The sequence below is a fragment of the Thamnophis sirtalis genome, unplaced genomic scaffold (genome assembly GCF_051295495.1).
Source record: "Thamnophis sirtalis isolate CommonGarterSnake01/CBP01778 unplaced genomic scaffold, rThaSir2_p1.2 scaffold_6, whole genome shotgun sequence".
NCBI classification, from domain to species: Eukaryota; Metazoa; Chordata; class Lepidosauria; order Squamata; family Natricidae; genus Thamnophis; species Thamnophis sirtalis.
Window position 1 is genome coordinate 43033582 of NW_028261386.1, and position 17540 is coordinate 43051121.

At 35.7% G+C, this 17540-nt stretch overlaps 1 protein-coding gene across 3 annotated transcripts in view; it reads right to left on the bottom strand.

The window, feature by feature from the left end:
- EML4 (EMAP like 4) overlaps positions 1–17540 on the bottom strand; it is a 130245-nt gene that overhangs the window by 27287 nt on the left and 85418 nt on the right. For all 3 annotated transcript variants that reach the window (XM_087717724.1, XM_087717722.1, XM_087717723.1), the window contains 7 exons: positions 11175–11298; positions 8611–8760; positions 7492–7561; positions 6704–6814; positions 5341–5436; positions 3695–3829; positions 2983–3118 (listed from right to left, as the gene is read on the bottom strand). In XM_087717724.1, the coding sequence (XP_087573850.1) occupies positions 2983–3118; positions 3695–3829; positions 5341–5436; positions 6704–6814; positions 7492–7561; positions 8611–8760; positions 11175–11298 (822 nt within the window). The remainder of the gene's footprint in view (positions 1–2982; positions 3119–3694; positions 3830–5340; positions 5437–6703; positions 6815–7491; positions 7562–8610; positions 8761–11174; positions 11299–17540) is intronic.

The window sequence follows — 17540 nt, forward strand, 5'->3', positions numbered from 1 at the left end:
CAATACCACCTATAGCTCTCTCTCCCCCCCACTTTGCTTGGGACAGCTGGGATTGAGTTAACCCAATAGCCATCTAACTGAATCTCTGTGGAGGGCCAGGTTTCCTGCAAGAAGAGGATGTCAAATTGTGATATATAGTCAAAAAAGAGTTGGTCTTTTGATTGAACAGACCAACCTGCTATGTTCCAGGTTATAAGGGAAAGTGGGTCAACTTTTGCAGCTCATCAGGAAACTTGATTTATACAAAGGGAAATTGTCTGGTTGTTACCATGGATTGAGGTGTCATCGCACACCGAATTGGCCTTCTTTAAAAATAGGGAGGACCCATCTCTACAACATAGGAAGATATTTGTGTCCTGCCCTCTATGGAAGAGATGGAGTTTAACTTCTTGCTGTTAGAACCCTTAGTGCCTTTTCACATATATTCACTTCCTTCAAGCCTATGTACTTGAAAAGAAAACGAACTGTAGTTTATAGCCACAAATTATTACTGTCTTTTATAGTATCCATAGAAGCCAATTTAAAGTTTCAGATTTTGGACACACTTACTTTATAGCTAATTTAACAGCCATATTAACTTTGGATTTGAGTCACTAACCATATACTATTAACCAAATTTGATTAAAATAAATATTTGGTCTGAATTAACTCAAATTTCCTTTTCAGTGTTCACATCTAACAAACTTTAAATTTTAATATCTGTATAAAACCATCAACAAATGTGATGGTTTAACTGCAATTAAGTGTGAGCTACAAAAAGAATTAGTACATAAAGGCTTTGCATGTAATGTTTTGTATAAATATTTATATTTAGAAACTTCTGAATAACATTATTAAACTTTAAGATTAATACTTAAAATGTCATTTACCAGTCATAGTAAATCAGTTATCCATTCTAAACACAAATTAAAAAGCAAATGTAGGCTTAACTTCAAAATTTGGTATAAAAATCTAAGTGCAAAATGGATACTTCATTTAGATATATGCAGTTTTTTTCTAGATATATGAAGTGAGACATACTTTGAACCAAATCTTTATTAAAAGCATGGTAAATGCATAAAAAGGCCAACTCCACAAAATCTGGATCAATTTAAATATTGATGTTTTAATTATAAAATATTTGCTGTATTTAGTAATTATTTGTTTTTCCATTATTATAATATTAAATGCACTATCAATGATATAATTATGATTTTACATTAATATTTTCTTTAGAAACAAAGTTCACTGAAAATATACACATGCAGTTAAAATGTCATGTACTGAAACTGTTTTTTCTGGCATGCTATATTTACAGCCCAGCACTTTAATTAACTGCCAAAGAAAATAATTATCTTTGGATTTAAGAACTACCTTAGAATTCAACAGTGACAGACATGCATTTTCCTGGTTGCTGGTAATACTTCTTTTCTAAAAATTGAAATTGAAATGAAATGTAACCTCTATAGAATATTAGCTTAAAAGTCAGAACATTATATTAAAACAAGGTTTGGTTTCAGTATTTGATGATTGGTTAGGTTAAGAATTGCTAAAATTCTGCATTATATTTTTCTTTTTCTTTCAAAAGTGTATTCATATCAAAATTAATATTTATAAAGGAGAATATTTGTAGCTTGGAGTTGAAATGAAGTGTCTTTGCAAGCCAGTAGAATATAAACTGAGAGCAAATTCCACTCTTTCCTAGCACTGATGATGTTACCTACACTGGGTAATGAAACACTCGCATAAAAACTATCAAGCTTAGAAGAAACAGCATTCTATGAAAATATTTTATCCAATGTTACGACTCATATATTAAGTTAGAAACTCTGCATTGCTCATGCACATTTCCTGATCAGCTATAATAGCAAGTTATATAATTTGTTTTATATATATATTATGAATAGCCATATTGGAAAATACAATTAATCAAAGATCCAGTTTCTTACAGCAATCAAAATAAAATTCTGTTAGGAAGTCCACAAGAAGGTTTAGAAAAAAATGGTTTACTTCCCAACAATAGATAGTCAATGGCAAAGAACAGCTTCAGAACTTCTGGATTTGAAAGCAGCATGTAAACATCATTAGAAATAGATAGTAATGTAATAACCTATAGTAGCAACTTAGCCACAGTTTGTGGCAGCAAGTTTTTCAAGCTATTCTAGAGTGTTCTTTTTATCTACCCTGATTCTAAAATACTCCTAAATTATATTTCAGTTTGTTCTAGATATTTTGCTTAAAACTAGAAAAGTTTGAAAAATTTGAGAAATTTATAACTTGGAACATAATTAATCTAATGCTCAGCAGAGTTTTAAAATTCTTTTAGATTACTTTTCATCTACATTCAACTGAAAAACTAAAGACTGATAGAATTTAATATAGTATTATATATATTAATAGTTTTGTTACATGTACCATTGAGGTAGCAGGCTGAACCAAGGTAGGTCTCAAGCCTGAACCAAACTAGGGTCTCATGATATTCAGCTTTAACTGTTCATATATAGAAATTGCAAAGGTGTGCTTTTAGGACATGGTGCGGTTAGACATGGGTTAGAGGCACATGAAACCTGCTGAAGGAAAGTCTCTATTTTAATGTATTTGCTGGCTTGACTCTCTGGAAGACACATTTAACTTCCTCAAAATACGAGCTACTCTGCTCCGTTAGCTGACTATGTATTATAACTTCCTGTAGACATAATATTGCTGTAACTCAAGGGCAAACTTGAGGGGTGTTTCCAAAACTAACGGATAGCTTTATCTGAACGTGATAAACTATATAAGGGATTTCCTGCCTGTCACTCGTTGTTCAGGCCTTTGTCTCTCAACTTGCGTAATAAACTATTCCTTCCCTGAAGAGCTGGCTTGCGTGTCCCGTTTTTTCTACAACACCATCTACATTCTCAGAAACATACAAACATCATTTGAGCTTCAATATTTGTTGCATTTTTATTAAACTTGAAATATATTTTCATGATATAGATAAATCTGTAAGAATAAATATACCTTTTGATCCTTTTCCTGATGTGCCTTCTACAGTAGTTTTGCTCCATATAAGCAATATCCCACCTGAATCACCAGTGAGAACTTCTCCATTGCCTAAAAATGCTAAGCACTGAACAAATTTGGGTTTGTCGTATTTCTGAAAAACAACAGAATATATTTAGGGCTTTCTATGTGAACTATATATGCAAACACAGGCACATAATCTCAATTCAAACATGTTTGCTGGCATTGGGGCTTGGTATATTGTCTTATTAGAACATGTTAACATACACACAAATATATTTATGTATCTATGTGTTTGTGTGTGGATGAGAGTGAACACACACACACACATATACACACACACACACACATATGTATTTACATACATACTGTACAGACCAATGATGGGTTTCCATTATTTTTACTACCGATTTGCTTGTGTGTGCATGCACACTTGACACTTCTGCGTATGCACAGAGGTGTCCAGGAAGGGTAGGTGGAGTCTCGTGCTGCTGCCACTATCAGTTTCCCCGATCCGGGCCGAACCAGGAGCAACCCACCTCTGATATGGACACACGCAAACATTATATGCTATTTCATCTCCTATTTTCTGAGTAAGAATTATTATGAAGAGGCCCCTTAAAGCTTTCTTTGGAAGAATATAATCAATGTACTTTCAAAAATTCTAATTTGCAACTTCAGGAAATTTGTCCAATATAAAGATTCTTACCCCAAATATTCCTTGTTTCCTTGTTAATGAATTTGTATTCCAAGTCCAGAAAAAGATATGAGATTTGCCAGATGTTATTATCGTACCTTTATCAGTTGGATGGAAAGCTACGGCCAGGACAACTTCATTTGTAGTCTTTCAAAAGAAAAAAGGGAGTTGTCATTACTAAAGTTTTGGTTCTTATAAGTACACAAAATGCAGTAATGAAGCAGATTTGCTCATTTCTTATTCATTATTCATTCTTAACATTCAAGCATCTGTGAAGCAGTTGTATTTTGGAGTAGACCTTGCATTATTCTATAAAGAAAGCAACATATGATCTGGTGGCAAATGTGTTCATTTGTCAAATACTTCCAATTCCCCTCAGCCTTTTGGATGTGTGTGATACTTCTAGAGTTGTTGCAATAATAGGAAGTGCTGCACACATTCAGCTACATATAAGAAGGTTAGAATTTAACCTTCTATAAAACAAAGGAATAGGAAGATTCTGGCTCACGGGCACCATTTCTCTGGGTATTTGAATAAAACATCAGAGATAATTAGAATGTAATAGTGAGAAAACTGGAGAAAGGAGCAGCTGAAAGATTTATCTTGGAAGTGTGGTTTACCTACCTTATTTATTCTTAATAAATTTATCCTAGTAAATACAGTGATTATGTATAGTAAATACAACATTGAAAAGGATATAAATATTTTGGCATTGGTAAGCTAATCAAAACTTGAATAGAACACATTCCATTACTTTGATTCATGAACAGAAATCATAGTTTGTTTTTTACTTCATTTCTTTATCATGTCTTTTCCTCACAAAGACATTTTCCTATTAATTAAAAAAACTAAATAAACTAACTTTGTTGGGAGCTGTCCAAAATCGCCTTTGGACATATGATTAATAACAAATAAAAATAAAAACACTTCATGCATTTGATGAAAGTTTTCCAAGAATGCTTATACTGTTGTAAATCTGCAGTCATTGGTTGTATCCAATTGATGTCTTCTGTCTCTGCTGACAGAAAGTTATTTGGTCCAATTGACAAATTCATTTAGTGGAATGGAGATATGCTATAAGTCCATGATGCTGCAAATGCTAGCCATTGCCCGTTGATCTTCCAGGTTCTGGTGTGCCAGCCAGCTGGTCTTCACGTGTGGGAGCGCTGGAAACTGGAAGAGCAGCCCCTTGATGTGAATGCACAAGCCAGTAAGATGATCTTCTGGTTTCTGCCACGTGCATGCACACCGACCACCTGCTCTTCTGGTTTCTGGCACGCATGTGTGTGCGAAGACCAGCTAGGTGGTGCCCATGCACGCATGCGCACCGGGTAGCTGCTCTTCCAGTTTCCAGCAATCCCATGCCCGTGCACCCTCATTTGGCACTCGGTGCCGAAAAGGTTCCCCCACACTGCTATAAGTTGAGTAATTGTATCACTGGGATGACACATACAGAAGGCATTGTTTCTTCCTTTAGCCACAACACAAAACTGTACATTTCTGTCGGAAAAATTAGCAAAATTACCAAGAGGGGAAAACTGAACTTAACATTATTCACATAGCAATTTTTTTTTTAAAAAATTTCAAATTTCCAGTAAAATATCACCAAGCAGATTCAATATACTTTGCATATGGTAACACATCTAAGCATTATTTACCTTTATCTCTGCTACTTTTGATTTCTTCTGCCAGTCCCAAACAGTCAGCATGTGTTCATTAGAATCATCAACCACACACAAATGTATACCCGAATCCTTGCAAAGAAGATTTAATAATAAAATTTGTGTCATCATGTTATATAATGTCCTCTTATGTTTAAGTATGCAATAGTTTTCCTGTGGTCAAGTTGTAACTACTTCAAGCAACACTCCATTAAAATGGTAATAAAATAAACCAAGATAATTTCTCATGGCCGATAAATTAAGATAAATTTGAAAAAAATATATTATATGAAATGCTAATTGTAATTAACAAGACATGTAACAAATTCATCTATTACAGCCAATGATTTATTATTACAATTTTTATATTGCAAGCACTATTTTGATAGGGTGTTATTTCAAGGAAGAGCAATTTTAATTATAACTATAAAAGGGCAGAAGTGCAAAGTTGTTTCTTTCTTTGTGTCAACGTTTAAATCAACATCAGAATGAACATTAAATTTTCATATCAAGGCTTGCTAAGAATAGGTTTCTTGAAAGCCCTTTATAGGACAGAAAGCTTTCTATATAGTAAATGGTAAAGTAAATATATCACATTAAGATATATTGCCAGATATTACTTTCTTTTCAGTTATATTCCCTTCTTTGAGCAGTAAATAATTTTCTACTCACTAGAGAGAAGCAACCTGTGGTATTCTAGAAACTGTTTAATGTCAACAGTTTTATTATTTTTGATCATGGATCAAACAGACTGTAAATGAGAACCAATCATGGTCTTCAATCTGTTCTAGGCAGTCAGATTATATGGCATCATTCATTTATCTACTCATTTATATGCCTTCTACTCCTGCAACTCTAAATGGCCATTTATTTCTATATCTATAGTTACCAATATAATTTATTATTGGGTAAGCTATACAAAATATCTAATTAAATCAGAAATAAAATATAGTTTATTTTCCTGATCCATGACATTCTGTTATAATTTAGTGATGACTAGTTTTGCTACCAAGACTATGTTTGGATTCAATTCCAAAAAAATGCCTCAGGTATGTGGGGTGGAATCAAACACTTGACTGCAACTATTTAAGGCAGCTCTAATTGCAATACCCACCAGTAGCTGCTGGAGGCAGCCTTGTTCTAAAAACTAAAGTTGTTGGAATAATAATTGCTGATGAATAAATAAGGAAAAATAATGGATACAAGCCAGGTATATAAAAAAATGAGATACACTGGCACTGAAAATAATTCAGTTAACGATCAGAAAATGTTAAAATAGGTGAGCAAAATATTCACAGCTATTTATACAGATACACATAATACATTGTTTGTGAAACAAAGACATCGACGTTTTCCTTACTGCTTTTGAAAAATCCAGACATCCCACTCCACGTTCAAAAGTTCCAAGTCCAATAACCTGTAGAGTCATTAGGCTCACTGAATCCCATACTCTAACATGGGGCTGCAAAGGCTGTTAAGTAAAAATAATTTGAAACAAGTGATTACTGAAAAGATAAAAAGAGGCACTTCCATCAAGCAGACATTGATGTGTATGAAGTCAGTCATTAGTTGGTATTGATCTACCAAATAAACATTGACTTGAGTGAAGTCCTTGCAATAAATAAAGGCATTTCAGTTCAATATTCAGAAAAAAAGTTTTAGACATAATCTTATCCATATCTACTCTAAAATATCTCAGATAAATGAATATAAGGCTGCAGCTTCCGACCATCACTGACCACATCAAAAGATACTGAAATGTTTTAAATAATACAAGTAAGAAAAGATATAGTTGGCAGCAGTATCTCAACATTTAACTAAGGACATTTATTGGAAAAAAATAGACAATAATTCAGATCTATGCAATGTGAAATTCATTCATATCATAAAGCTTTCTCATATTTTCCATTGCACATCTTCTTTTTAAAATGGCATAAAGACAAGCAGATACAGAAGTCTGGCTAAAATAAACTTTTCAAGATTTATGTGGTCAACTCAAGACTTCTTTGGGAAATACACAATGCAATTTAAGATAACATGAACAAATTATACCTTTTGAATTATTCATCAGACAAATGAATAGTAAAAATGAGAGATACCTAAGAGATTTTCCAGAACCAATTATTGAGATAGTCATTAAAAACTTACTCTTCCATCTTTATCCACTCCAGCTAGCTGTCCAGTTGCTATCCTTATTTTGTCTGGATGAACTGCAAGGCTAGAAGAAATAATCTTGTTAGGAACATTGCATGCTTTCATGCTCCATGTAGATTTTAGGGAAATAGCAGCATACTGTTTATGAATCCAGATTAATATTCAAAATGTTAAACAGGACTTGTTTTGTGCTACCGTGATAGATCTATATCAGTGATGGCTAACCTTTTCTGGATTGAGTGCCCAAAGCACTTGTACGCCTGCACCTAAAACTCCAAAATGCAATGCGCAACCTGCACACTCAGTCTGTTCACGCATACATGCGCAAACCCCACATGCGTGCCTCCCTCATATACACATGTGCAGCCCCTCCAGATGTGCCCCACCCCCAAGTTGCATGGCAGAGACCCAAAGACCTCTGGCACATGGGTCGTAGAGCTCAACTAGGGTGACGGCTTGTGTGCCCACAGAAAGGATGCTGCATGTCACCTGTGGCATGCATGCCATAGGTTTGCCATCACGGATCTATATCATCTTGCTCACGTGATCCACAATTAGCACACAGGGACAATCAAAACTTCACATTTTTCTCTTTCAAAAGCAAAAATTTATAACTGATAAGAAATGTTAGCAAAAATCCAGTTAAATTGTCACACAAATATTTCGATTTCAAGTACCTGAAAATATTTATATTTTATATTTACTACAACACTATTTTCTTAGGAGCATATTAAAACTAGATATTGTTCAGATAATGGAAAAAGATTAAAACTTAATTGGGTATACAATTCATAACTTAAATCACTTATTAATGCTGACGCAATATGGAGAGTGCGCAGATTACACCAGCTTAACTAGCTTTTACCAAGGAACAAATAACAGTTCATTAATAACATAGGACTGGTAAATCCTTCAATAAAATCAAGTATCAGAATGCCTCTTAAATTCTGGAAGAAACCACATGATTTTACACAATACATGAGTGTCTTCTTCATCATTGTTCTTGGCACATTTGTATATTGGATGTTGGAAACCAGGCACATGGAAAATAGCATGAAACTATCAATCTCTTTAACAATAACTGAAGCATGAATAATGGAAGCATATACTAACCATTTAACACAATCCGTATGACCCAAGTAATGACGCTGAGTCCGCTCTTCATAATTAAACAGTATTACCACAGATGCTATGAAATATACTATTTCTCCAGTAGGTAAGAGGTAAACATTAGCTCGACAGTCCCTGCCACGATAACCATATCTTTTTTTTTAAATGTCAAGGTTTTTCAAACTTAATCTGCATTAATGATGGAAGCTTGTGCTATAAAAATCTGTGGTAACATGAAAAAATGTTTTTCTCATATGCTGCTATATAGTCTTAATAATCTGACATACCCCTATACTCCACCCCTTGGAATTTTGCGCCAAAGAGACTTGTTTGGAGTCCACATTGGTATCAGAATCTGGCGTTTTTTTACAGATACTTGAAATTCCTTTTGAAACTTAAATTGAAATTTATCATTTCACAAGACTGATATTATATTTTTTCAAACCTGACTGACGACAGCACAGTTCAATTCAGTTTTTAATATTTATGAAATTACTTTTGCATTCCCGCTGACATAAATAATGCTGATTTTCATCTTTTTAAAATCTTTTTCTACTGTTTAGATCTTATGTTTGGTATTTACATTTATTATATCTACATACTGTTTTTATATATTGCCCCAAAAGCTTGGAATAGAATTATTAATAAAGATTACACACTTTATGCGGAGAAAATGACTCTTAAGATGGAAAAAATATATCTGATTCTATAGTAAGAGACAGGAGACAATATATTAAGTATGAAATCATGTCCATCTGTAAACCAAAATAATGAACTTTTCATTATGTAACTTAATCCATTTTTCAGCACCAGAATATATGTCAGTAAGATTTCCTGATGTTGCAGTCCTTAAACTGCATTAGTTTTACAAGGCCTTCTAAAAGTAATGTGCAAAAATTCCAGAAATTTGTCATAAGGGGAAAGACGTCTAGAATACTGATTATGACCTTCAGGATTTCAGTAGAAGAAAGTTAATTTTAAATTTATATTTGAAATAGAATAATTCAATAGTCAAAACCTGAAGCACCAAACATAATTAGTAAGCTTGACATTTTTATTTACCATGTTTAATGTCATGCCATACTTTGTGATAATAAATTCTTAAAACAAATATATGACAATATACTGGGTTGTGGTCTATTCGCAACCGGGCTGCCTGAGCTATTGGCATACATGCATGCACACGCTCCCCTACCCTCCCACCCCCACCCAAGCCAGGCCAACAAGCCACAAATGTTGATGATCACTGATCTACGAGGTATCTAACAACAAATCAATCTAGCTTAAATTGACACTCATGAACTGAAAGGATGTCGCCCTACAAGGCAAGTCAGATATGTAAGGGAATAGACCTCTGTTGTTGCAGTGTATTATAGAATTGTGAAAGCTTGCCAAAATTTTCAACTATCCTGCCATAGGATAGTTAACCCCAACACCACAGAATCATGTTGGGGTTATTTTAGGTCTCTTATATTTTTTTCACAGATTTCATATACTATCTATTTTGTTGATAACTTTTGTATTCCTTCACTAGCTCTGCCTCCCTTTACAGCAGGAGACGCATCCATAAGACTAATGTTTTCTTCAAAATAATGAAATTACTATTCCTCTGTAAGTTCTGCCCCTGCAATAAAAGTATGTTACATCACAATGCAAAGGAGGTGGAGCCTGCATTGTGGTGGTGCTTTTGTCACTCCTTATCACTTTTTCACATGTCCCCATGGACAGCCTTGCTGAAAGAGTAATGTATATGAAGAAACTGTATTTATATTCAGTTTATAAAACTGCTTGTTACCTAATTAAAAGTGTTTCAATGCTGCACTCACATATTTGTGTTCACACAACTATTAAGTATTTTTCAGTATTTATCTCTAGTTTCCCTATTTTCACATGATTCACCATTAAAATGGGATGAAAGTTTGAGATCCACTATAAACAGATGAACAGTTTTCTTTCTGTAACATTAAAAATTATACCACCATACATTTTGCTACTCTCATCTTTCAAACTCATCGGGTGGTCTTCACTTTAAGTATTTTCTTCCTGCATGCTGCATCTTTTCTGAGATTGTAGATGTGTTCAATGGTGTAGATGAATAAATGAAAATGTAGTTTGTATATGGTTTTGGTCTGACATTCTGATGGCATGCAAAAATTACACACAAGGGAAGGTAGACCTCAAAATAACAAACAACAAGGTTCCATAATCTGTAGAAGACAGACAGCTCCCTGATTCAAGAAGGCAAGTGCTGTCTTTATAAGTGATGGTAATCCAGTGCTTAACAGCATGAAGAAGTATAGGCTCTAAAGTAACTATGGGAAATGTCTGCGTGAAAAAAATCAGTACGAATAATTGAGTTGGTGAGTGGTTGCTGCAAGGAAACTGACATCCAAGGATTTACAGAAGACAACAGTATTTTTTTCTCCCTAAGAGATAATTTATTAATTTTTATCAAATTAAGAAAAGCTTAAATAAGGCAAAATTGAAAATTATATTTTAAAGAGAAGAGGGGAAAGCAAACTATTGAAAATAGAAAGCGTTTTCCTTGAAGTGTGCAATAAGGATACACCCACTCCAGTTTTAATTTCTCAGGGGGCAGCTCTGTCTTGATTTCGTAATATTTGTCAACTTCTGAAGGAAGAAACATTGTGATGGGCCGTCCCCGCATGAACATCTTGATATACTCGCCTTCTGTTAAAACAAAAACCGCATACCAGAATGAGAATGTTTTGCAAAAAAAATATGTTAGATTTAGTAAAGAACTATAACATTGACATTAAGCTTCATTATACAAAGTAAAAAATTGAGATCCAAAATTTTAGACCAGAAAACACAAACAGAATTACAAAAGCACAATATCATCAATGACAAAACATTCATAATAATGTCAGTGAACTGGTGGCTCAGAATAGTGCCACTGGCACAGTAGAACACATCTTTTATCCAGTCCCACAACTTTCCCATCTCTCTCCTCTATTAAGTGCATAATTCTTAGATAATTCTAAAATGTCTGTATTTTTTGTATTGCTTATTTGTTCATTTTTCCCTTATTGTTTTTTGTGGTAGGTTTAAAAATTATAAGCAGAATGAGTCAAATAATTATGAAATAAATAATGCTGGACCCAGCATCTGAATTAAAATGTAAAAAGAAAACAAGCATCAATAATATTTTACTTTAAAGATCAAGAATATGCAGAGTAAGCATATCCTAAGTAAAACATTGCACTATTCCAACAGTAGCTCTAGTACAATACACTGGCATGCTCTGAAATAGCCACAGGTATGCTGCACCATCAATAGATGTGGACTGCTTCCATTTCTCCTTTCATGTCCTAGAAACCTGTGACATCTCAGGAGTTCCACCTATGGGATGAGTTTTGTGACTTGCTGTTCTGACCTAGACTTCCCAAAAACATGAAGCAAACTCCTTGTCCCAAGAAAAAACCCTTTTATTAATTTACTGTGAATTCTTCTCATTTACATCCAGCAAAGTCTTTCAAGGGAGAACTTATAGTCACAGACCTTATCTGGCTTGGAGACCTAACAGGCTAATATCTGCAAAACTTGGCAAAGAATCTAGGAAAGTCCCAATTAAGCAAACTAATTGTCTCCTGCAAACCCCATTCCTCTTTCGCTCCTCTTTTATTTCCTCAGGGAGGGGCTATTCATCATCCACCTGTGGCCTTATTCCCAAGTTGACCCCTGTTCTTTAACTGTTCCCTTTGTCTGGCAACTCTGCGTACACTGGGAATAGGTTCCAGCTGTTCATCTGCCTCACTGATTTCTGACTCTGAAGGCAGCTGAAACTGGCATACGGCTCTGGCCTCCTCTCTGCTCTGACACAGAGCCCTCATCAGAGCCTTCCTCAGACTCCAGGACTGGCCCATGTTCCTCCCCAGCCTCCTCTTTGTCCGAATCTGCTGCAAACCCTGCTGGCCATTAGCAGGCACAACAGATGCCACCTGGCAGTTCCATCTCTGAGAAGTGTCCTGTGAGATAAAAAGAGTTTAAAAGTTCTGGACTATTCAAATAAATCTAAAGCAACTGCATCTTTCTCAATTGGACATCACTGAAATTGGGTTAACCCCCTTTCTTTCTGGGGACTAAATCACATGGAATAACACTATATTTGCCTAAAAAAAACAAACAATGGTATCTTGATACCTATCGTTAATTATTTCTGGGAGGAGCAATGAGTACCAAAAATGATCAGCACCAAACAAATTTTTCCCATAAGGAATAACATATTAGTCATGAGGCAGTCGACATCGACAAGTTCTAACTTGTGTGTCAATTACCAAACAAATGCTGAGTACTAGGACAAAATTTTTGTATCACAATGTGTCAAGAATGACATTTTACAAGTTTCAAAGCAGTCAAGTACCAAGTACCATTGTACATGAAGTATGCTCTATATAGCTCATTTAGAAATATAAACTGATTTCTATGTGAATGTTGGGAATTACAAATGCTTTACTGTATATGTAATTTATCTTGCCTTTGCCAGGATGCCTTTGCCAGGATAGAGTTGAATCCAATGAAACATCAGCCCAAAGAGCTTAGTCATGTACAGTATGGAGAACATGTGGCTCTGTGGAGGTTGATGCACTAAATTTGCCAAGAGCTTTTAGTGAAGATCATGGTTAATTAATGGTAGTTGTTCAGATCTTAGTAGAATAACAATATCTAACAAAATGAATTGTTAAGAAGTATGAAAATGCATATATAGTGGATTGTGTAAAGGAAGAATCGTAACAGGTCTTCCTTAAATCGTAAAAATATAACTTGAAACATTCTTGGTAAAATATGAAATGTGAAAGGAAAATCATCAAGAACATTTGGTAAAACAGCTCCATTCATTTTTCAATAATTCAGTCTAGATTAGGGGTGTCAAACTCATGACCCGCAGGCTGGATGAGTCACAAGCTGGCCACCCCCACTCCTATTTTAGCGAAAGGGGGAAAAGTTGTGATACATCAAGTAATGACAGCATGACATTGTGAGTTTGAGAGCCGAGGTGGTGCAGTGGTTAGGGTGCAGTACTGCAGGCCACTTCAGCTAACTGTTATCTGCAGTTCAGCGGTTCAAATCTCACCGGCTCAAGGTTGACTCAGCCTTCCATCCTTCCGAGGTGAGTGAAATGAGGACCCAGACTGTGGGGGCAATATGCTGACTCTGTAAACCGCTTAGAGAGGGCTGAAAGCCCTATGAAGCGGTACATAAGTCTAACTGCTATTGCTATAGTTTGACACCACTGGTCTAGCTAAGACTAATCGCATATTCAATAGTTCAACAGTCAGTGGACATAAAGTGTCTTTAGTTATCATTCCAAAATATGCTATATGTTCTGACCCACCCTCCGGCCTGTGAGTAACGCAGACACAGGCTTGGCTATTTGCCACTCTTTAATCACAGGAATTACAACTCCGTTGGCTGAAAGCCCAGGCAACCCAAACCAAACAGAACGGAAATACAAAACGGACCAGACAAGAGTTCCTCAAGACTGTTACGAACGGTTGTATCCTGCAAAAGGTCCCCTCCCAATTTCTCACATATACTCTCTTGGGAGGGGCCAAGCCATAGCCACCTGGGCTTGATTATCTCTTATGAGGCTGCCTCCGCAGCTGCAGCTTCCATTTCTCCGCCCTCCTTTGCCTGGCACTGCCTTGAGTCCTCCCCACTGCTCCAAGCCTCAGGCACCTCATGGTGGCCAACCAGCCTCTCTGGTCCCTACTCTGAGTCTGAACCCTGCCCAGGGTCCTCCACATCTTCCATAGCAGACTCATAGGGTTTCTTGCTATCCGAGTCCATCAGCAGCTCAAACGGAGCCTGCTGGGCCACAACAGCTATATATAAATTGTACTGAGGTGAGTTACTACTGCTTCCTGGCAGGCATTTTGTGTACTTGCCTGTCGTGGGAAGCAAGTACTTTTGAGTACTCTTAATGAACTTTTGAAAACATAGAACTCCTAAGAGAATAAAATGACAGCAGAAGAAAAGCAGAAAGTTAAAGTATGGAGATTGTGGACCTTAGATTATAAATAATGTCCTACAAAGATACTAAGCCACTTTTGAGTTCTTATACATGGAAATAACAAAAAAGAAAATATTTTTTTCTATTGGGGTATATTATGCAAACTTTATAAAATAAATTCTTTGTTTCATATAATTTGATTATCTAGAGGGGGGTGTGGTTGCTTCTTACACCATCCTTGATTCTCTCTTTAAAAGCCAACAGCATGAAATGGTCTTGTCAGCGTATAAACCTGGAGGGCAATTAAGGCATTAAAGCAAAAGTCTTTTGAAAACTATACAGATAATGTCAGAAGATCAGCAAAAGCATTTTCAAATAAAAAAATCCAAGCTCTCGGCCAAGTTCCTGCAAATACAAGCTAAAAGAAGAAACAGTTTTACTCCCTTTTAATTTACATTGTCCTAATTACCATGTTCCAGAACATTAGTTTGAATTTTACTGGGTCTCTTCCAAATTGTTTAACAGTTTTTTAAAGGCTACAATCAGAGGACATTGCTCATGTGCATATTGAGCAAGATTTCAACATTTTTTTTATCCTCTGTGTTGCTTAAATTTTTCAAGAGTGTACTAGCTATTTTTTAAAAAAGAAATGTGTGATCACTCATATATTTAAAAGCACAACGATAAAAAAATCAGTCCTAAACTGCTTACCTATCAAATGCTTATAAATAGTTTAATTGTATATTCATTAGAAGCATGTTTTACATACATGTTCAGAATATTCTTCTTCATATGAAAGCAACACTCTAACTGTGTATCTTGATCTCGCCTACAGAATAATAGAGAACCAAAAATGTTTGCCATAATACTGTAATTGAAGTATGAAAAAGGAACTATTCTTAAAAAAAACCTCTTCATGAGCATAATGATTTAGATATCTAACAGTGACAGTTTGAAATGGCCTGCTTATTTTTCTTTACTGTAGTTGCCCATCACAAAGAATGTGTAAATGTCACTGCAACACTGGTGAGTTAAAGCACGGCATGCAACTCTATGTTCAAAACAGGAATGTTTTGATATACAACTCTGGCACTGAAAGTAAGTCATCGAAGGGTAGGATACAATCGTCCTTTTCTATTAAATCACTTCTTTTCTATCTAAGGTAGAAAAACCGTAGCCCTTAATGTATAAAACACTGGTTTGCACTTCCTTTTGCAAAAGGAAATACAATGATTTTGTCATAATGCCATAATATTTCAGAGGGTTTTTAATACTAGGATTTTTTTTTAATAATTAATTTTTGTTTTCAGAATGTTAATGATAAATACCAATGGCAAAATAACTGCAACAAAGGAGCCAAAAATATATGTATTTGTACAATTCTAGGTCATGAAGGTGCTTGGTGCTCTCTGAGGCTTGGCTGTTTTCTTGCAGGTATTTAAATTCTAAGTTATCTTTTGTATGAGAAGAGAGACTAATTCAGTCTTCCCCAAGTTTAGTGCTTTTTCAACACGTTGGACTACAATCCCCATCATTTCAAGCAGCGTAGTTCAGGAGTAGGTTCCGGCAGTCACTACTGCTGGTTCACTCGTGGGCACATGGTTCACTGCGCGCACATGCACAGAGCAATAAAAATCGCAGAAGCAAAAAACAAGGTGGCACCGCCTATGGCGCTGCCAGGAGAATTGCATTTTGGCAGATATGTCTTATAATATTTTTAAGCAAAAGCACTTATATGTATAAAACATATCTACTATTTATGAAGAAAATGAAGGGTTGGGTGGGTGTATTTCTATTCTATACGTTCAACTCAAGTATTCAAAGAGATAATCCTGTACTTCATTAACATTTTTGTTAAAGAAATCTGCAAGTAGAGGCTTGTTGTCCTGGCAGCAACCTATCAAGGTTTTATTGCACATTCAGCCATGTCAAAAGCTGAGTCCTTAAAATAGGCACTGGCACACAGTTGCACCCTTGATCTAAAGCCAAACATGGTAGAAAATTTATTAGAACCATTAGAACAGATTCTAAAAGTCACGGCATGTTGTTGATAGTCATTTCAAAGCTTTTGTATACTTTGAAAAATATATCTACAGTTAACTGATGTTGTTAATGCTATAATAAGTTGAATCATATTAAAAGAAGAAAAATAATGAAAAAAAGAAGAGCACTCTTTATATGTTCCCCTTTAAAATATTATGCCATAAACTTTTGGGATTCGAGTATGTTTATAAGATGCATGAAGCATTATTCTTTACTACTACACATTGCATACACGTAAGCAAATGAGAAAGAACTATAAACAATGAGTATAAAAAGAGTATAAAAAAATCATGAAGTATTTAAAAGTATAAGTTGTGATAACCAAAAGTAACCTTAAAAGTATGTAAAATGGCCTTAGGAAACAATACAACGTAAGTAATTGGCAATAAACAGTACAATTCTGCTATCAATCAGTTACCGTATTTTCACCCATATAACCCGCGGGTTATATGCGTTTTTTACATGCACAGCGCCCTCCTGCGGGGTATAAAAGTGGGCGGGGTATACGTAAAATATTTTACACAGATTAACTACCGGTAAAGGGAGAGCTTAGGACCACCACTTTCCTCGGGGCAGTGGGCTGGCTCGGCGGCTCGGGCTCCTTTTTTCCCTTTTCTCCCTGCTTGGGTTTCGGGACGCCTTCGTGAAAACCCCACCCCTGGCTATGGGCGAAGCGACCAGGAAGAAGCAGGAGGTGAGAGGAAGCCTGGATTCTGCAGCTCCTCGCCTTCTCTGGGCTTGGAAGTCCGGCAGAAAGGGAAGGGGAGGAGGCGGCGGCGCGGCTGTGGCTCCGTTTTCACACACACAGACACCCCTCCCTTCTTCTGCTTTGCTCTGTGAAAGGGCTTCACTGCCGAAGCATTTTGGTTTAAAAAAAAAAACACAGCTGAGATCGGTGTAGGCTAAAGAAACGGAG